Source organism: Cajanus cajan, chromosome 3 (assembly GCF_000230855.2).
Source record: "Cajanus cajan strain Asha chromosome 3, NIPB_CcT2T_4, whole genome shotgun sequence".
NCBI classification, from domain to species: domain Eukaryota; kingdom Viridiplantae; phylum Streptophyta; class Magnoliopsida; order Fabales; family Fabaceae; genus Cajanus; species Cajanus cajan.
Genome location: NC_138519.1, coordinates 58,210,300 through 58,232,365, shown reverse-complemented (window position 1 = coordinate 58,232,365; position 22,066 = coordinate 58,210,300). Strand labels below are relative to the sequence as shown.

The window sequence follows — 22,066 nt, the reverse complement described above, 5'->3', positions numbered from 1 at the left end:
AAACATTTATGCAAATGATGCATGTCAATCAAGACTCTATGAATTCTCATATAACATTGTCATGTCTCATTATCATATCACATCATCATGTCTCATTGCCACATATCTTCATATCTCATGTCTCAATCACATTTCACATTACATCATCATATCACATTATCACATTATCTCATCATATTCACATAGTCTCCACAGAGCACTTTAATTTATATCAAAACTCGTCTATTTGTAAAATTAAATACATATTTGTACATCTCATCAAACAAGGAATATAACAGAACAATCAGAAATCAAAACAGAAAATATTCATATTTTGCCTATTTCTCATAGGGTTTCCCGCAGGAAACCATAAAGCACTCTAAATCATATCAAATCATATTTATTCTCAAAATTAATCACATATTTACACATTACATTCAACAAGGAATACAATAGAACAATCAGAAAGAAAAATAGAAAGCATTCATATTTTGCCTGTTTCTCATAGGGTTCTCTCAAGAACCCACAAAGATCTCAAATCATACAATTATTTACACATAAGAAGAGCAATAGAAGAAACATATATAATTGGGAAAAACCCCTCATACATGAGCATACAAAAAACATAGAATTGGGGGCCAATCCCACTACCAAACATATATTCTCACACCCAAATCGAGGTTTCTCAGTCCCCCCTTACCTCGATAAGCAGGAGCTGAAACTAAAGCCAGATCTTGCTAGTCCCCTCTTCTGGGTTCTCCCTTGGTCCTTAGAGAGTGTAGAAGAAAAAAGAGGTCAGAAGTGAAAAATGTACTTTTGGGAGTGCCGGAGTTCTATTTATAAGCATCAAGAGTGGCCAGAACGACCCGTTTCGAATCCGGAACGGCCCGTTTTGGACTCACTCATCATGCTTAAATTTCACATTCAGAAAGGTCTGTTCCAAAATCGGAACATCCTGTTCTGGCTTTGCATTTTACTCATAAAATCCTGAGTTGGAACGGCCCGTTCCAATATAGTCTTTATAGGCCATTTTAGTGGTTTGGAACGGCCCGTTCCAGTTTGAGAACTGCCCGTTCTAGGCTACTAAAAATCAAAATATTTTTCAAAAATAATTTTCATAAATATAAAAATAAATAATAATTAACCCTTTTACTAGTAGAAAATTTTGGATGTTACATGACGGGTGCACGACTTCAGAGTGATTTCATTCCTGCTCCTATTCTCCAAGCCTTGAAGCACGTACGTGAAAATAAAGGCGTAAAAGGGATTTGATCAGAAAATTTTTCTTTTAAAAAAAAAAACTAACCTCCATTTAACCCTCTAGTTAAAACATACTAACCACAATTATCCTAAAGATCTCGTCCCTTTTTAATAAAATATTATACTATTTTTTAATAAAATATCATATAATAAATTCTAAAATATATTACAAAAGCAAAACAAATATTTAATAGCCCCTATTAATAAAATAAAAATATCAAAATTATTAATTAAATATTTATATTATATTTTATGAAAAATGAGGTGTTACAAGCTCAAAACTTGTCTTCTTTATTATCAAGCATGTACATTTATGAAGATGCCAAGCTCTCAAAAATTGTGAAAAATGACCATATTTGTGAAGATTGAAGTTCATACTTTGAATGACCAAGTGTCAAATACCTCAATTTACCAACAAATACATATCTAAAGCCTATAAATGCAAGAATACTTGAAGAGAAGAATAACTTTTTGAATATTATATAAATGCTTACTTTTAGTTGTGCCAAAACTTTGATAAAATCTCTCTAAGTCTAAGTGTTATAGTCTTCGTTCAGTGGACGATTAATTAAGAAATGCTTAAGTTAGAAATCCTTGTTTTAGCAAGTGAACTTCTCTTAGTGTACTAAACCCTTGTTAGCTTGAAGAAGTTAGTTAAGAATATTGCAACATGTTGTTGCCTTTATAGCCAAGAGTGGCCTTGAGAATACTTGTCTTGTAAAGGTTTTCCAAGCTTGTGGTACCCTTCATGTTCGAAGGTAAATAGACGTAGTTTAGGTTGAGTGAACTAATATAAAATTACAAAGAGTTTTTCTCTATCCATTGTTCCTTTATGTTTATTTGTTGACCTAAAAGTTTACGAACTTATATTTGTTAACTTGCGAGAAGTTTTAAACCTACACACACACATTCAAACCCCTTTTGTATATTTCTTCATCTTCAACATGCATACAACATAATCACCTCAACTTATCAACATAATAAAACTTAACAACTTAGTCAACTCAATCAACTCACAACATTTCAACAACTTAAATCAACATGAACATCATTTAGCCTAAAACAACTTACAATTATTCAACTCTACATAAACCAATGTGTTCACCATAAAGTAATGTAATTCTTCCATATATATACAACACCCAAGAAACACACCTTTTTGGAGCATCTTGCTGAACAAGTGAAACATATTGTGGGTCCCTTCACTAAGCGAGCTAGTTGAGCTGATGTGTCGCGCTCCTTCACTTAGTGATGTTGTGTCACTCAATAAGGCTTCAACATGTTTTTTAGGGTCATGCATTTTCGTTGAGCAACCCATGCATCGCTGAGCAAGAATACTCACTTTGGGTTTTTGACCTTCATACATTGAAGACTTACTCAATGAGAATCATCTCCTTGAACAAGAATGCCTTACACCACCACGATACATGCATTTCAACCCTAAAAACTACATGCAACAAGGATCCAACACAAAATCAACACCTTTGGGTTTTTGGGTCTTCTTCCGTTAAAAACCTCAACTTCACCACAAGAACAACTTCATAATTCAACATTCAAACCACCAATGAGTGAATTCAACAACAATCACAACATAAATCGACTTAAGGAATTAAACAACAAACTTCTCATACCTCAATTTGTTAGAAAAAGACTAAAAAAAATGGAGAATTACCAAACCCTCAAGGATCGACTTCTCTCTAGCAATCCAAGCTCCTCGAGCTTGAATCACAATTTCTACAACTCGATCTTAACTTTGGGAGAAGGTAAGGTTGCTCTTGGTGGAATCATAAGGAGAAACAAACTTCCTTAGCTCCAAAGCTTTTCTTCGTAATATTTCTCTATAGAAATTTAGAGAATGAATATGAATATTTTCTGAAAATCTATATACCTACACTTGTTCTTAGTCAATCTCAATCTTAGTTCATGACTTTAAACAAATTAACTATCAAGGATTCTTTAACCTTAGAACTCTAACAAACAACTCAAAACACATCATGACAACTTAAAACACCACAAAACATCACAAATCATATATAAAACATGCATAAGAGTAAAAACACATAATATTACATGAAATATATATATATATATGAATTGTTAATATATATAAGAATTTTTTATACTATCGACCAATCAGAAATTATTTTAATATATAATAATTTTTGACATAGTTATTATAAAAATTAATAAATTCTTCATATAAAAGTAATTTGTTAAAAGATATTGTAAAAAATTTTACATTATCCATGCATATATTAATATTTTTATTATTTTATTTCAAAAAATTTTTAAAAAAGTTGTGCATTATAAAATAACGTGTATTAAACAAATATAAATATCTAACACATTGTTATGTCTGTTTTAAGATTAATATTTTGATGATAACTTTGTTAATAATTACCTTAAATTTATTTATTATTTTTGGTTAGTTGATAGTTTACAAACTTTTAATATTACAAATGCATGGCAATTAAATTTTAAATATTTTTATTTTCAATATTTTATAAAGAAAATATCATGTAAAAATAAAGATATTGAATATTCAAAAAAATACAAGACTTTTTAATATTTTATATATTTGGAAAGTAAGAGAATTAGTAAAAACAAATAGATTTAATAGAAAGTATTAGATTTATTTGTAATTTAACTATATTATTTATGTCATATTATCTTTACGTACGGGTCCACAGTCCACTATACTAAGATTCAGAAAACCCGATAAGGTTACTCTAATTCATATACACTTTTTTAACCCTCCACGTGGCCGACCAACGTATGTCCACGTTGGATTGATCGATATGATAGGTAAAATTTGTTTGGTGAGGAACCAACATATAGGGAACCTAGTAAGATCTTGTTGTTGTTGTTTTTTTTTTTTCAGGTTAAAGTAAAATCATTGGTTAGTAAGACAAAATTATTGTAAAACACAGTTGCTTAATTGCTTTGATTGCGTTCAAGTCGAAAGGTTTAGTGAGTTTTTTTTGCTACCCAAAGTTCTTATTGTAGGTTAATTACATTTACTTCGTAAAATTAACTATTTACCCTTTATATAAAAATTAATCATGTAACGATTAAGAATAACAGGGAGGATTAGATAATTAATAATTTAATATTTTATATTAAATAATCACCCACAAGGCTAGTTTAATTGAGGCCTACAATTTCACATGCAATGTTTCAAATTTTGATTAATAGAAGTGTCATTTTATACTAAATAAATTCCCGCTACATTGTTTGGTTTAGGTCACTTCATCGATGGTGAGTGGGCTCACCTGATTTATCTCTCTTTCCGTCAATTCTTTATATTTTTAATTTAAAGTAATTAGGGTTTGTTCTATTTTTGGGAATTCCATATGTTTCCTGTGTTATTGTCGAAGCATATTTAATTATGGGTGTAATTTATTATACTACTTTAGTAGATTGCACACATGTATGATACATATAATTTTCTTTAAAAAGAGGACCAAATTAATATTCAATATTAGAATAAAACTATATATTTTTCGTATGTTTCTAGAACCATTAGCAAAATAGAATTATTAGAATTGATTTAGTAGTGATGTTAAGATAATATATATAAAATTTTAAATTTAAACTTTGATGTCGTAATTTTATGTATCAAAATAAAAAGAATCATTAGCAAAACTATTTAAGAAAAAAGGTTAAAAAGGGCAATGATTTGAAATACCAGGTTAAATTTAAAATTTAATTCCCAAAATTAAAAATAAACGGATAAGTATTTTTTTATAGTTAAAAATTTGGGTAAAAATTAAACTATAAACTAAAATTACATATAAAATAAAAATAGACATAAATATGATAAAAAGAGATGTATTAATTGTAAAAATAAATAAAATATATAAATTAAAAAATAAGACATTTAGAATTATGGTAAAAAAAATTGAAAATAAATTGATGACTTGAGAGACACCATCAATGTTCGTTAATTTGATAAAATGTGTCAAAATTCAAATTTCGAATTTCAAATACAAAATATAAACTTTTTCTTTACATTTATTATAAAAAAAATTGAGATTAATTAAATTTAAATAGTAGTATTTGATAGGAATAAAAAAACATAAAAAAGTGATATATATATATATATATATATATATATATATATATATTTTGATATATTTGATGTATAAGGAGAATTCACACGATTCATTGAAAAAGAAATAGTGTTTACCCTTAAAAAATAAAGATTAATATTAATATATAAAGGTTGATGAAACATATTTATAAATTTATACATTTATGTAATTACTAAAGTCCGGTCTAGTGATAAAAGTAAAAGTAGTAAGGTTAGTCTAACAAAAGTAGGAACTAAAATAAATTGAAAGAGATTTTTATGTGATCCATGACATATATATACACTTTACTTTATTATTATTATTATTATTATTATTATTTTTATTTATAGATACGTCTCCTTTCTTCTTCTTCTTTTTTAAAAAAAAAAATCTAAAATACCCTTCTAATTAATTTTTTGTTTTAAATAAATTTTTTTTAAAATTTTTTTTATTCACCTTCTCCTTCATCATTCTTCATTTTTTTTTTCTTCTTTTAATTAATCTCTTTAATCACTTTATTTTTTTTTTCTCTCTTTGGTTCTTAATTTTTGTGATACTTTCTACCTCAAAACATAATAAATAAAGATCTTTGTACTTAAAAACAATTAAAATAAAAGTATTTTTAAAATACTTAAACCTTAACTAATAGTAAAAGGGTTCATAAAACTTAATTTCAAAAACTTTTTAACCAAATCATAAACAAAACTCAACATAGTTCTTAATGAGACACAAACTACCTGACTACATAAATCTAATGGAAAACTGAGAACGTTATTAACAAAATCAATTCTAACTATACATGTACAAAGATATAAATTCTTCATCCTAATGTCACACACTATTAGAGAAAATCCAATATAACTTAGAAGACTCTAAGTTTCACTTTCATCAAACTCTTATTCCTGTATATGATCTAATCATTCAAGTTTCTCAACACTTGTTTATTAGACTTAAGCTAATAACTATATATATTTACATGATTATTTCCAAACCCAAAATAAATTACATGATAAAATGGGTTGTAGGAAAAATATATATCAAGTAACATTAAACCCATTTTCATAAAACAAAACTACACCAACTAATTAATAGTAGCCCAAATAAATAAAAATTCTAACAAATCCCCCTAATCCACTTTTAATTAGGGGATGTCTATCAAAATCTAGTTGAAGTGTTACAGTCAACCACAATTACCTCACACCAAGGTCTAGGTAGATGACCTTTGAGACCATCCTACATAAACTCATACTACCTTGCAAACAAAACATAATGGACTCAATCACACAACATCAACACCACAACAAATGCAAAGACTATGTGGTGATTCTTTCCAGATCATAGCCTTGGATTTATCCACAACACACCAACCCCTGCTTGGATCTCATCATTTTCAACTACAACCTAAACTTACATGCTCAACATCATCATATCTCCTCAAGATGTTTCATCATAAACCAACCACATCTCATTATCATTCATTCATCATAGCTTAAGGTATTCAATATCATCACATAATTATCATAACATTCCCACCATAACATCATCATTATCCCATCATCATACATCATATAACATCATATCAAGTAATTGCAACATATTAGACTAAAAACTCAAACATGTGTAACCCTTCCCTTATATCCTACTTTTTATTTATTTATTTATCACAAATACTAACTTTATTTATCATTTCTTTTAATTCTAATACTATTTATTCCTCACAAGCTCCTTCATTACTAAATTATTTAGAAAGATCATTAATTTTGGAAATGGCATGACACCTGACGAGGTTAAACTCATGCCCAACATGGGAGATAAGGGATCTCTCTACCAGATTCATGCTTGGCGTGGTAGTACTTGAACCTGACATGGAAAAGCTAGAGACTTCTCTACCTAATTTGGAAATGGCATGGATGCTCCCATGCCCAACATTGAGAAGTCAGACATTCTTATGGAATCAATTCGCCTAGCATGATTTAGGTCACGCTTGATGTTACCTTCCCTAAAAAATGAAGTTAAAATGGTGCTAAGCGAGACATCCCTCGCCTAGCGTAGAGTAGTCAAGGACCTTCTAAGCATCCCTACTCGGGGCATGGCTCTCTCCATGCACAGTGTAGAAAACTAGGTTCATTGTGCCCTGTTAGATCAAAAGACGATAATGAAGCTAGCTTAGAAATGATGGATGAATCTCTTCAACTAGGTCTAATGTGATCCCTATCTTCTTCCATGGATTCCAAGGCTTTAAAGAGACCAAAAATGGTGGAGAAGGACTAGAGATGGGTGTGCCACTTCAATGAGAAGATGAGCAAGAGTAGAAGAACTTGCCAAAAGGAGGAATTCTTTGATGAAATTTCTTAAGGAGAAAACTTCTCCATGAGAGAGAACTAGACTTTTGGAAGAGAAAATTCAAGTAGTATTCCTCACAAACACAAATGATGAAAAGTGTTCGGTTTTGTACAAGAGACACAAAGATATAGGGTTTGGTAGCTTGTGGTGCAAGCTAAGCTAACTTATGTTAAAAATAACCTAGGTTAGGTTAACTTGAACTCAAGATTACTAACCTAGTCAACATAACTAATTTTGTCCAAGCCTCCTTTATATGTCACTATCTTAGATCTAGAATGGTCAATGAGAGCTTGCCATGTCACAAAGCAAGGAAAGTGTGATTTATGTCACTATCCTAGATTTAGAAGAGCCAATAGGAGGTTGCCATGTGGCATGGTGTGTTCATGTTTGGACGTCCAAGCCATTTGCATAAGCAAGTGGATGTCCATATGGTCCAAAAGGAAGAGGTTCTTGGGCCATTCAAGCATAAAAAGACCAAATGCCTTTTCTAGTTGCACCCCTTCTAAACTACTATTTACACCCCTAAAAATACTAATTATAAGAAAATAAATTCAGACACTACTTGACCAAAAAATAAAGGGTCAAAAATAAGGAAAATATTTACGAGAAAAATATACATATAGAAGAGAAAGCAAGCTAGTAAAAGGGACCCAAAACTCAATAAAAGTTTGGGAATTCTTCTTTAAATCTAACTTACTCGTCTTGACTCCTTTAGAACTTGGCCCCTTAACATGATGTCATCATTACCAAATCTTAGAAAACTAGGTTCATTGTGCCCTATTAGATTTAAAATATGATCTTGGATCCCTCAAGACATCTATTTTAATGATAACAAACTTAGACATTTTTTTAGAGAAAAGTTTTCATATCACACTATAAGACAATCAGTTATGATGACATGTAGTCCCTCTGATGAACCACTTCGTATGTAAGACAAATACATTTAATATATATCATTAATGATGCATGATAACCAAATCATATTTTTCTATGTTATTCCTTAAGAGATTGAAAGGAATAAAAAGTTGCTACGGTACTTGCACTTCAAAAAGGAATGGAGACATGCTTTGCATCAAAGAAAGAACAAGAAAATCCCTTGAAACATGCAAAGTCTTAGAAAAAGTCATTTCTGAATAACACATACAACAATTCTTTTCGTTTGGTACCATATAGGTGATAAATAGTCTTCTTTATCAGATAAGAAGTAAAAATTTGGTAAAACTCATTTAATGCTCACATTTAATACATCAATAAACAATTCTTTCTATAAGGAAGGAATAGGAAGATAGACGAAACAACCTTGTGAGAGACACTCAAGAATTTACAACGGTCATCTTCATGAATCTCCTGTATAAAGAAGCTTGAAGACTAAAAAAGAAATATAGAAAACATTGTAAAATCATATTCATTATTTTTGTAATAAGTTTAGTATACTTAATTTGGTTGTATCACATCTTGATAATAAGACTAAATAACAAGTGATTTTTCAATTTTAACGTCATGTTATTGCATGAAACCTAAAGAGGCTTTGTTGTAAAAAATACTTGGTAGTTGAACAACAACTGATCATAGATTTTTAAGATATTCTATCAATTTATTTATTTTTATTTGTTTCAGAAAAATCTTTTATGAAGTGTGATTTTTACATAATTTCGAAAAGTATTTTCTTGAATAGTAAATTTAGTATTTTAGAAAGTAGTCTCTAAAAGTATGTAAAAAAAACACTTTTGAAAAGTACTTTCTACAACACTAATTTTACTATTCTAGAAAGTAGTTTCCTTAACTATGAAAAAATTCTTCCAAAAAGTCATTTTGTAACATTATGTTTTGGAAGGAAATTGCAATTATAAAATTTTAGTCTGTTTTTAAATCCTAAAAAGTAGATGAAGAGGATGTGTGTAAAATGAGACTGAGTGTTTGAAAAAAATTGAATATTGAAAACAAAGGGAGAGGAAAAGGGGTGCATGTGAAAAAAGAAAGGAAGTAAAATGGAGGAAGAGAGTGTTTGAAAGGAGGGGATGCTTGGAAAAAACAAATTGAACTAATGAATTAGAAAATCGATATAAAATTTAAGGGTATTTTGGGGGTAAAAGGTATAAGGGAGGTGTATTATTAGTGTAGGAAGTTGTATTTAACAAAAACCTTTTTATACTTGAAATAAACGAGCTATATATTGGGTTTTTTTTTTATCAATATATATATATATATCAGTTTCTTCTTTACAAAATCTACTATCAAATAATTTTTAGTTGGTGGGTCTAAAACTTGAGTTTATTAGTTGGGTTCTATTTTGGCAAGATTGATGGATCCTGATGTTCCAAAGCTTGTGAGTTTTTCTACCGGTGTAAGAGTTGTTGGTGGGTCTAAGGAAGTCCTAGAGGAAGAGTTGTTTAAATCTATTGCATCTTATGTCAACGTAAATGGTGACTAGGATCTCTGCAAACTACAACACCTCATTTCGAATGATGTATGACATATTATCATTGGTCATCCCCCTCCCTATTCTCATGAGGAGATAGACATGGTTGCTCAAGGCACCTCATCGGATGGAGATTTCGTGAATGAAGAGTGCTTACAATTTGATTAAGAATCTGTCAGATAATGTTTCTCATCTAGTTTTTAATCATATCTGGGCTTGGAAGGGCCCTAAATGCATTAAGTTTTTTATTTGGAAGGCTGCTCAATCATGTTTAATCACTAATTATTTTAGATTTTGCAGAGGTATGTTTGACTATGCCACATATCCAGTTTGTTTGGAGAGGGACAAAATTGTTTTGCATGTTCTATGGGACTGCATGGTTGTGGCTACAGTGTAGGATGTTTTAGTTGACAATTGCTACCCATCATTCTTTCGTGGTGATGATGTGCTTAAGTGGATTATGTCAAACCTTAAGAATAGTGGGTCATTGGGGGGCAACGTTTGTAGTAGTTTTATATTTGTTTTGGTATCTGAGAAATATGGTAACTTGCTGTAATGTTCAAAGAATGGTGGTCAAGCTATCCGAGTTTGTGTTTAGGAACTCCATAAATTCAAGTTTGGTGCTCCTCATCAACTTTTTATCTGTTCTTAGGAGAGATTATCTGTACACTGGATTTTATCACTTATCGACTCTTACAAGTTGAATTGTGATAGTACAATGAGTGATGAGGTTTTATCTTATGGAGGTATAATGCACAATGATGTTGGTTCTTTTGTGGTGACATTTTTCTACAACTTGGGGAAATACTCAATTGTTCAACCTAAGATTTAGACCATTTATTCATAACATACATCTTGATGGTCCTATTATAGTGGAGTCTAATTCTACACTAATTTTTTTGAATGATTGTTGAGATATCACTCGTGTTATTCTTTGGTTAATAAAGTGATAACTATTGTTGGAGATTATCATGAATTGATATGCACACATGTTTTTAAGGAAGCAAATCAAGTTGCGAATAGTTTCACAAAACATGGTCTAACATTACAAGAGGGTGTCAATATTTATAAAAATTCTCTTTCATGAATTATGATTCATTAGCTCTGACATTTCATCTGTATCTTTCTTTAAAGGATTTTAGTTTAGACTTTTAGCCCCCATATATATATATATATATATATATATATATATATATATATATATAAATAACTCGTAGACTATCCACTAGTATATATACAAAGTCTCAAGTTAAAACTCTATTGTCATCATTATAATTCCTACATATAAAAATAAAAAATTACACATTTTTTTGGAATGTATAAAAAAATATAAATTTAAATATAAATTTCATTATAAAGATGTAATCAAAGAAGATAGTTTTAATATAATTACACAAAAAAATAAATTAATATTTATCGTCTATCTTATAAAGAAAAGTTAATATATTTTTTTTTTGAAGAAAAGATGATAAATGAAATAAAATTCACATATAAAAACTACATTTTATATAATAATATAATATATAACTTTTGTGGTGATCTGTGTGATTTACAAACTTAATTATTTTAAAAATATATTTTTAATTTATGTTTTCTTACATATGATTTAAGAATTATATAATATAAAATTTTATAATAATTATAAATAATTAACCTAATTTAAGTTTCAAAAACATTGTTTATAGTTATACACTACCATATTTGACTGTAAATAATTCATATAATATTCAATGAAAATTAATTTGTGTCTCTAGTTCATTTTCTTAAGGAATTTAGTGATGGAAGTTTGTATTTCTTATTCTTCATTAGGGAATGTTATTTTACTGTTGATTGATATTCTTTTCGTAAAAAAATATAGTAGTAGAATTTTAATCTAAAATCTGTTCATATTTGATAATGTGTCAACATTTAACATTAATTTTATAGTAATTAACTTTCAAGTTCAAATTTATTTTTTTTGTCTATCATAATTAATGCATAATTTGTTTCTTAAAAAATATTTACTCAAATTTAGTTTTCTTTTTCAACATGCTATGGTGAAGTCCTTCACCTAAAACTTTCCATACGTTAATACTATTGATTGAATTCAAATGTTTCATACATTTTATATGCTTTCTTTATACTCACAATAAACACGACACAACTATCATAAATTTTAATAGGAAGTTGTGACAAAATTTTTGTGTAAAAGAAATATTAAAATGATAGTTGTTAGTACAATTAATTAATTCTACATTTATGCTTTTTTATTAATAATTAAAAATTAATTTTAATTTAAACATAAAATTATGGTTAAAAGTATCACTATATTACTTTATTTTTAAAATAATTTTCAAAATGACCAATTCGATGAGAGAACATTATACCTTTTGATTATAAAAAAAAAATATTAAAAATTGCCTATGAATTTTATGACTTAATATTTTATTACATATAAAGTCTTTTGTCCAAATCTTTTCACTTTGTGGTAGGCAAGAATATGCTTCAAATTTTCTTAATCTTAAATTTAAGGTCTTTTTTTTACTCCAATCCTAAATTTAAGGTTGAAAGTCGTAAATAATATGTCTGAAAAATCTATACACTGATATGGTTTTCATTAATCTTTTTATCTTTTTTATTTTTCTTGCTTTTATTAGTCAAAAACTAATGTTATTTAAAAAAAAATCTTAACATTAGAGTAAAATAATGTTATTTTTCAAAAAGAATAATCTTAACATCAGAGTATGATGACGCCACTTAATTGTATTTAAAAAAAAGCCTTGGTATTTTTTCTTAAAAATTTATTTGTCTTAAAACTCTTCTAAATTCTTTGGTATACGATTCAAAATTTAAAAGTAGTTTTTAAATTTTAAGTATCATTTCTTACAAATTTCAATTTTTTTTTTCAAATGTTATCAATCGTTTATCTATGTATTTACCTTTCCATCGAAAATTTTAAATTGTTTTATTTGAGATACAAATATTCATTTCAATTTCTTTTACAAATGTTATAAAACTTCTTTGAGTACTATGAACATGACAAAACTTGTTAAAATCTTTATAGATGAGTTCATTCTAAAAGTTTTCACTTATCTTGTCATACTCATTTAGAATAGGAATCATTATCATAATCATTTAGATTAAAAGAAAATGAAGGGTGACAATTATAATAACTCTTAAGATTCTTTTAACAATTTTTCTAACACAACAATCTAAACTCACCTTTAATACATTCTGTGTCTGTTAATATGAAATATAACTATTAATGAGATATTATGTTTTTAATGTAAAATAAAAAAAATAAAGTGAATTAAGATTTTACCACACATTATATTGAAGATAAACAATTTTATTATTAATAAATAATTTAAAAAACTAAAATAATAATCAAGTATGGAAATGAAGAGTTAATGTTGATTTTAACAAGAAGAATTAAAGTAAAGTATTACACTTTACATAAGGTTAAATGATGGTTTAATGAAGTAAAATATTAAAGGGTTATTATATATATATATATATATATATATATATATATTAAAAGAATCTCACTTTGATGAAATGGTACATCTAGCATGACCAACAATGAAAGGATAGATCATGCACATGAACTATTTAATTTCAATGCAAACTTGTGACCTCTAGCTTGTTAGGTCATGAACATCCTCATGTGTCCTTAAAATTCACAATAGATACACACTCCAAAGAGTCTTGTAATTATGAACAGCTGCAGGTGCATATGATGTTATCCGAAATATTTATTGAAAGAAAAACACATCCTCATGCACAGTGACCATTTTTTTATGCAAGGTGTGAAAGTGTGCAATAGTTTTTGTCGATTAATATATACACTGCACACCCTTGACCCTGCACATAGCACAAGTCCTCTCATGAAATTCAGCGTTGTATTCAAACTTCCCCTTATACCGCGCACTAAGCCCAAGTATCCGTTTATTTAAAACTATTAATTAATGTTAGTTTTTGGGTTCACCTCATCACTTGTATTTTCTATGTTTTTCTTTCTTGCAAGAAAAGAGAACCAACCAACTCAGAGGGTGTGTGACCGTTTCAAAAAGTAAGAGAGAGAAAGGGAGAGAAGTGAAAAAACAAAACCAGTAGATAACAACAGAGACTGTCACAGATCATTCAAAGTACTTTGGTCTAAAAGTCTCAGTTCACTCTCCACACAGTGTTTCTCATAAGAGGAGGCTGTGGTTGGTGTTATCAGTTTTTCGGTTTATCTCAGGATATACTTAACATAAAATCAAACATCATTGTATTTGAGGTATTTGTCAAGATCCTTTTTATTTTACCCATTTGGCTATTCTAAAGTTGTTTAGTTTTTTAAGATCCCTCACCATTTCTGGGTTATTTGTGACATACTGGTACAACGGGTAATAAATTGGTGGTTGGTACTTTGTTGGGTTTGCATAAAAATACGATTTTGATCCAATCCCTTGTGCCCCTTTTGTGTATTTTTCATTGCCCATTTTGTATCTCTCTTATTTTGTGCAGTTCTGGTTCTCTAATTTTAGCATTGGATTTTTCTCTGCCTTGATCACAGGGGTTAGAGGGAAAGAGGTAATAGCAATTTTCTTTCCCTTTTTCATTTGAATACCTTTTGGTGAGGGCTTTTCGGAATGGAATTCGTGCTTATTACGGTGTAAAGGTGGATGAAAGAGAAGGGAGAAGAGGTGGTTCCCCTTTTTCTTTAATTTTTTTTTTCTTTTCTATTTTTTTGTCCAAATTTTCTCCAAATCATAAAAGCTTCTAATTGTAAAGTTTTGGCTTTAGCATGCAAGTTGGCTGGCTCTGGTGAAAAAAGAGGGAGCCTCAAGCAAAGAGAGACACCAATAGAATAAGCACTCTCAAATTAATCATGCAAGATATGAAGCAGAAGCAACAGGGAAATGAAGAATCTAAGAAGAAGGAGCGTCACATTGTGACTTGGAGTCAGGAGGTGCTTCTCTCTTCAGCAGTTTGTATTTTTTGTTAATTCTTTTTATACTTATCAATCCATTGAATTTGGTTAATTCTCATATTGGTTATGTGAGTTTCAGGAGGATGATATACTTAGAGAGCAGATTGGTATTCATGGAACTGAAAAGTACTAACTCCTCTTTTGTAATTCTTGTTTTTGGCATAAACACTACTTCTTCCTTGATGTGTGAAATTAAAGGGATTTTCTTGCAATTAATTATATGCAGTTGGGCAGTTATTGCATCTAAGTTCAAGGACAAAACGACAAGACAGTGCAGAAGAAGGTGAAGTTTTTGAATTTTCTTCATGTTTTGAATTTTGATCTTGACTGATTCAGGTGATCTTGTTGGGTTCTTGGTTACTATCAATCTCATGCTAAGTTACTAATCAAATTTCAGATGGTACACTTACTTGAATTCTGATTTCAAAAAAGGTGGATGGTCAGCTGAGGAAGACATGCTCTTATGTGAGGTATATTGATGCTCCCTGTGTTCTGAAGCTACTCTCATGACTCATCTACAATGAATGATGTGGGAATTTAACAACTTTATTTTATAATAAAAGCATATGGAACTTTGAAAAACTGGAGATCATTTTTTTCCTTTCTGTCTGATGCTCTGTCTTTATCCAAGTCGAATGATGTCCTGTGATTCATGTAACTGACCTCACCTATAGAGATGAGGTTTTTGTTGTTGTTGTTTGATGCCTCTATTCAGTAGACAATATCCATTGATAAGCTAGAGCACTGAGGAGCAGCCTAGCCTATTATTAGTAGGTTACAACCAAATCAACCTAGATCTCATATTTATATATACATACTCCCAGGGACGGAACCAACTACACTTCATTACACATCGATAAATGTGATTTTTGTGGCCTAATTTCTGGCCATTTTCTCTGTAGGCACAAAAAATATTTGGTAACAGATGGACGGAAATAGCAAAGGTGGTTTCAGGCAGGTAACCAAAAATTCATTATTTTCTTCATAAGTTTGTGTGAATATGTTAAATAACCATTTTATGAGGTTAACACCTGATGCTTTCTGTGCAGAACGGATAATGCTGTGAAAAACCGTTTCTCCACACTCTGCAGAAAGAGAGAAAAATATGCAGCTTTAGCAAAAGAGAACTGCACTTCATACATCAATTCAAATAACAAAAGGATTATCCTCCAACATTATAATAATATGGATACAACATCAGAATCTGGAGTACCTATTGGGAAGATGAGGTACTATACACTCTATGTATCAATATACACAAATTCTAAAAGGAAAAGGGTTAACATGTTGTCCTATTGCAATGTAGGAGGGCCCATATCCCTGATGATGCAGAAAAGATCAAATTTGGGGACCGATCACATTTACAAAACAGAACTCAAATAAATCAGCAGCCAAGAGCACCATTTGCAGTATTAGCTCAAAACTCCAATAACTTAAACAACTTGCCAGGCCAGGATCATGCTTGCAATCCCAAGTTTAACAGTTCTGGTAGTTGTCTTTGAGTTGAACTTTAGTTTTGGAACTTGATTCACAAATTGTAATATCTGAAACAGAAAATATGGTAGAATTAATATATTCAGGAAACAAAACTTTGGCCATCTTCTCATTGTAAGATGATATTGGTTTATCATTCTTCTGCAGCCCAAAATAACAAGAGTCAAGGGACATTCCTCAAAACCGATGACCCAAAGAGAAGTGCATTGATGCAACAGGCAGAGTTACTAAGTTCACTAGCTCTTAAAGTTGATACAGAGAACATGGACCAAAGTCTTGAAAACGCATGGAAGGTGAGGCTTGAAAATTTCTAAACTTGCGTCAGTTTTGAATATTGAACACCTTATGTGCTTCCTTAAAAATGAACTCACTGTTTTTCTGATGAGTAGAGCCCAAAAGTAATGGTTAAATCTTTAGAAATTCAACATCAACAACAAGCAACTTGTCATTTGACAACCAATTTATATGAATAAATATGAAAGTCATTTAACATTTTGTATCTTGGTTTAGTTCTTTAGCACTTGGTAAGCATTGAAAGCTAATCGAAAGTTATTAGGCATTACAATTTCCTATAGTTTCTATAAGATTTCTAATTTCTCTAGTTAGGACTTTTGAAGAGAAATGAGTCAAATAAGTTGTTAATCTTACTCATGAAAACTTTGAAATGGTTTCATAGATCATCTTGCAAGTATATAATCAAATGTTTAAAACTTGGCTTGATTTTAAGATGCCCATCATGAGCTGATATATCATATATGTCGTTCTTGAGCATATAAATATGAAAATGTCATTCTTTATAGACTTTAAGTACCATTTAACAGTTGTTTGAACTGATGCCAGGCTCTTCAAGAGTTTCTGAACCGAACCAAAGAATCAGATATTCCTGGACACAAGATTCGAGATTTACAGCTCAAAGATGTTGAAGATATGATTGAGGACTTGATGAACGGCAGTGAGAATGGCCAGGCTTGTTGGAGGTACTTAAGTTCTTTAAAACTAGTACTTCACACGTGGACTCTGTTAAATGTCTAATAGTTTCTGAATATGTTCTAGGCAAGTGGAACGTCATGAAGATTCTCCAGGAAGTTCTGGATACAGTACAGGATCAACTCTCCTGTGTCAGTCAGCTGGTGATAATTTGGATCACTCATTGCATGAGGATATTGGAACTGAAATAAAGTCTGAGCAATTTGGAGATGAAAAAGGAGTAGGTAGAGATGAGAAAGGGGTTCTTTCTACTGCAAATGTAGATCAAGGTTAGATAATCTATTTCCATGATAAGTAAATAAAAAGAATTTTACAAGAGTTTTTGGTAAAAAGATCTGTTTAGGTACAATAACTACGAAAAGAAATGCTCCTAAGCTGGAAATTATATTAAGGCTTAGTGTTTCATATTTTCCAAAATAAATGTTTTTTTTTTTCTATATGCTAATACCCTAATATTTTATTGAATCATAAGTGATAATATGATATTTATTCTGGCAGATGTTTTACCATATTGTGAAGAACAAATAAATAATGATGGGATTGTTTCTACCTCGTCAAGATTGGAGTTTAGCTCTCCTATTCAAGTAACCCCTATGTTCAGATCCTTGGCAGCAGGAATTCCCAGCCCACAATTTTCAGAAAGTGTAAGTAACCCAAGAACTTAGTCATTGATTAATTTTAAGGCCAACAGAAAGATTATATCAAGTAGCATGATTATATTGTTGGTAATGTGATATATTAGGTAGACAAATGAACCCATGTATCATAACACTGGTATCAATGGTACAATTAGTTAATGATCGAGCTTGTTGTAGGGGGACTTTTGGGGAACTTGTCAATTCTCTTGCAACATGTTAAAACAGTAAGCTTTAGATTTTAATTAAGAAAATTAACATGATTAGGTGTTGGATTAGTGCAATCATGATCTTTTTCCTTTTTCTGGTTTAGTAAGATGGATGCCAATTATACATTCCAAAGTAATCTATCAATAATTAATCAAATAATCTATCCTTACACCTCTAGTGTCAGTACTCTTTAGATGAAACCATAGACACCTTATCTCCATTTTCACCATTTTATGTAACAGATATTAGTATTTCCTTTAATAAATCTCAAGTATTCCTCGATCTATTGCAGCTTCTAGGTTCATTCAGGTTCAGTTATGGTGAGCTTTTGAAATATTTAGGCAATCCCTACCTAATATTGTTGATGCCGGTGAAAAAGAGATAAATGAAGAAGACCCTGTTTGTAATAAAGTATTTGGGTGACATAAGGATAATATACCGGTGAAACTAATGTGATACATATGCATGGCATTTTTTTAATCTTTTTTTAAGTCATTTGCATTTTATAGCTTATAGATTATGTGGTAAAAATCTTACTGAAATTTTCCATACATAGGAAACACGTAATGATATAATAGTATGTATTCATGCTGAAAGCTTTTAAAGCTGGAAAGCTCTTAGTAAACGATACTTAATTTTGTGGCAAGATTTAGAGTGGAAGCTGTTAGATTTTATTATCATCTGCAACACAAAATAGACATCTACCATGCATGCTGCTTGAACGATACTTCATTAAGCTCTTTAGCATGATTGGATTTCAGTTAGGAACCCCAAAAACATGGTTTGGGAAAAAGCTACAAGAGACGAGCTTTTTGCCCAAATCATGGTTTTTGTTTGGGAGTTTTCCAAAGGAAATCCAACTTTTTGTCTTACTTCCCTGCTAGTGTAGATTGCATGTTAGTTTACAGCAGAGGGATTGAAGGTATTATGACTCACAAAGTCGGGAAAAGAGCCTACATATCAAGCACATTCTATATACTCAGAGGCATAAGTTTAATCTATATTCTGATACTGAGCATAGGACTTTCCGTCTGTTGCATTAGATAGTTTTTTTTTGGTAATGACACCTTTTTTTGGTCAATCATTAGAATATATCGAAGTTTGACACTAGACTAACCATTATTTCAACACTTTTTTCTTTCAGGAAAGGAACTTCTTAAGGAAAACACTCGGAATGGAATCTCCATCCATCAACCCAAGTGCCAAATCATTACAACCACCACCGTGCAAAAGAGCCCTACTGCCTAGTCTATAATCCATCTGAGATACAAATTATGATCCATTCTTGCCCCTTTCTCATCCTTGGCAAGTCTGGCTTGTGGAGATCTTCTCTACATCTTTAGAGAAATGTTGCAATTTCACTCCTAAAATTTTGAGAGGCTTATGATCCCCGAGAATGTTACATATATAACATTCTTGCCTTCTTCAACATATCTAACATCATCCTTTTCCTCTCCCTCCACCCCCAACTCAAGGTTACCTTTTTGATACTTGCACATAAAATTGGCTTGCTCAGTGTGTCATTCTTTGGTTTGTTTTCTTTTGATATTATTCTGGGTTTGTTTTTCTCCAATCCAGCCTTTTGTCTTGAACCCTTTTTATGTACAGAGCCTGTTGTGTAAACACTAGCATCCTGATTCCTGAGTGTGTATTAGCATTTGCTTAGATTACTACATATAATGAATAGAAGCATAGGTAGAAGAGAGAGAAAAAAGCTTAGCAGTGAGAACATGATTCTTATTTGTTGTTGAGTGTGTGCATAGGTTATTTAATAAATATTTTTTCCTTGTTGGTTCTGATGTACTGAAACTTAATTATAAGCGAGTGGAAATGCATTTTGGTTTGGTGTGCAAATACCTTTCTGTTCTGTGTTATTTTCCTGGATTTAGGGACAGTCAAATGTAGAGAATTCTCCAAACTAGGAAGAAGAGAAGTGGGAACTTCTCAGGAGAAAATCAAATAGGCACAAACAAATATGTCCTCTATCACTTAACATGAATAAGATAATTGGTGTTTTTACTTCACAGTTAAAACGAAAATGACAAATGCCTTTGCAACCAATTTATTCTCAACTAAATTCTGAGCAATGAAAGCTTCATTTCATTTTCTAAAACAACCGCAAAAGAAATGAGGAACATAATTAAAATTATAAACTTACAGGATTTACAGGACACTTGTAACCCACCTGGTAGAGGCATGCTTCTTTGATATGGTTTGTTTGCTATGAAGTGTGGTCTTGTTCTGCGTAGAACTGTGTGGCCACTGCATTCTTATTTAGATACCACAAAGACAACTAGTTCATGGTTGGTGGTGGAATGGAATATAGAAGACATGTAATGATGACTAAGGCAAAAGCAGTGGGCGAAAAGAGAGAGGGAACGCCCTACAAAATAAAGTGCATGCCTTTGCACCAAAGACTCACTTTTACTCGTTTGATTTGACCAACCAATTTTCTCTCCAATTCAATTCCCTTAACTAAGCTAGAAAAAAGGCTTAAAGTTATTTTAAGATGTATAATGCAATTTAAGAGAAATTGACTCCAATTATGAGAAATTCTAAAATGCTAGAGCTAGAGAAACTCAGAAGTACTTCTAGAATAAGAATGTTTTCTCTAGAATGGAAAATGTATCATTTTAGATGCGTCATTGTTCATCTTAACTATATTTTTAACATTTTAAATTCATTATTCATCTTAACAATATTTTTAATATGAAAATATTTTAAATTCAAAATGAGATGACATACATGACATCCAACAAATCTCATGGTGCAAGACCATTTAAGAATTTCAACTGTACTGGTATCCATGTTCAAGTAAGCTAATTTAAACAGAAGTTTATAAAGCATTAATCTAGTAAACATTGACCAATTAGACCCAACCACAACAATTTTTACATTCTTTTTCTTTACACCCTGCACACACTAATCATTGCTATTGAAATTAGAGCTTCCAGATCTAAAACAGGGGTAAACAACATTCAACTACAAATGTTTATTTGAACAAATCCAGAACTTTTTAAAGAGCTTGAACGGGTCTTATTAATTGAACAAAATCAAGTTCAACTATTTAGCGAGGTTTCTTTAGCGTTAATACCAGAATAGTATTCACAAAAAAAGAGAGCAGATAACAAAAGCTGGGAAATATGTATAGAGATAATACAGTTTTGGTTCCTGATACTGTATTAAGATATAATATACATGTCAATATTGATTTATATAATTAATAATAACTTATGTTCTTTAATTAAATTGTCCAAGGTTCAAATTTTAGCTTTTAATATGAAATTTAATGGGAGAATACTCATCTTGTATACACTTATGATATTCGGTAGAGATAGTCATATCCTTCAATAGTTGATACTTCACACAAATATTACAGTTATTAAAATAAAATAAAATTATAGATATATGTGATAATTATAGTACCAACCAAGAATGACCTGGTTTTATCTTTAACTATGTTTTAACCCCAAGCGTGTGGTTCAGCGGTAGGGGTTGATCTACGCTTAAACAAGGTCAGGGGTTCGAATCTTGCCTTGTGTATGCAGCCGCGTTAAATCTTGGGGCCAGCTATCCCACCCTTTGAGGTGCCTCCAACGTAGCGAGGAGATTAGTCACTGTTGTCGGCGGTGGATACTCCAGGAACGAACCAAAAAAAAAAAAAAAAAAATGAAACACTTTTAACTTCTCAAAAAAAAAAAAAATATCC

General features: G+C 30.5%; 1 protein-coding gene and 1 long non-coding RNA gene across 2 annotated transcripts; one reads left to right on the top strand and one right to left on the bottom strand.

Annotated features, from left to right (window-relative positions):
* The first annotated feature begins 14,875 nt into the window (after positions 1–14,875).
* Positions 14,876–20,211, top strand: LOC109798438 (transcription factor MYB124). The gene is made up of 12 exons (XM_083070997.1): positions 14,876–15,010; positions 15,111–15,157; positions 15,258–15,314; positions 15,429–15,501; positions 15,934–15,989; positions 16,081–16,260; positions 16,338–16,519; positions 16,673–16,818; positions 17,366–17,502; positions 17,579–17,781; positions 18,011–18,156; positions 19,502–20,211. The coding sequence occupies exons 1-12, from the start codon at positions 14,930–14,932 to the stop codon at positions 19,610–19,612; spliced, it is 1,419 nt and encodes a 472-aa protein (XP_082927123.1). The 5' UTR covers positions 14,876–14,929; the 3' UTR covers positions 19,613–20,211.
* On the bottom strand, positions 16,177–20,731 carry LOC145955805 (uncharacterized). Its single transcript, XR_014432500.1, has 2 exons — positions 20,543–20,731; positions 16,177–16,575 (listed from the first exon to the last, which is right to left on the bottom strand). It is a non-coding gene; the product is annotated as an uncharacterized LOC145955805 (long non-coding RNA).
* Positions 20,732–22,066: the final 1,335 nt, after the last annotated feature.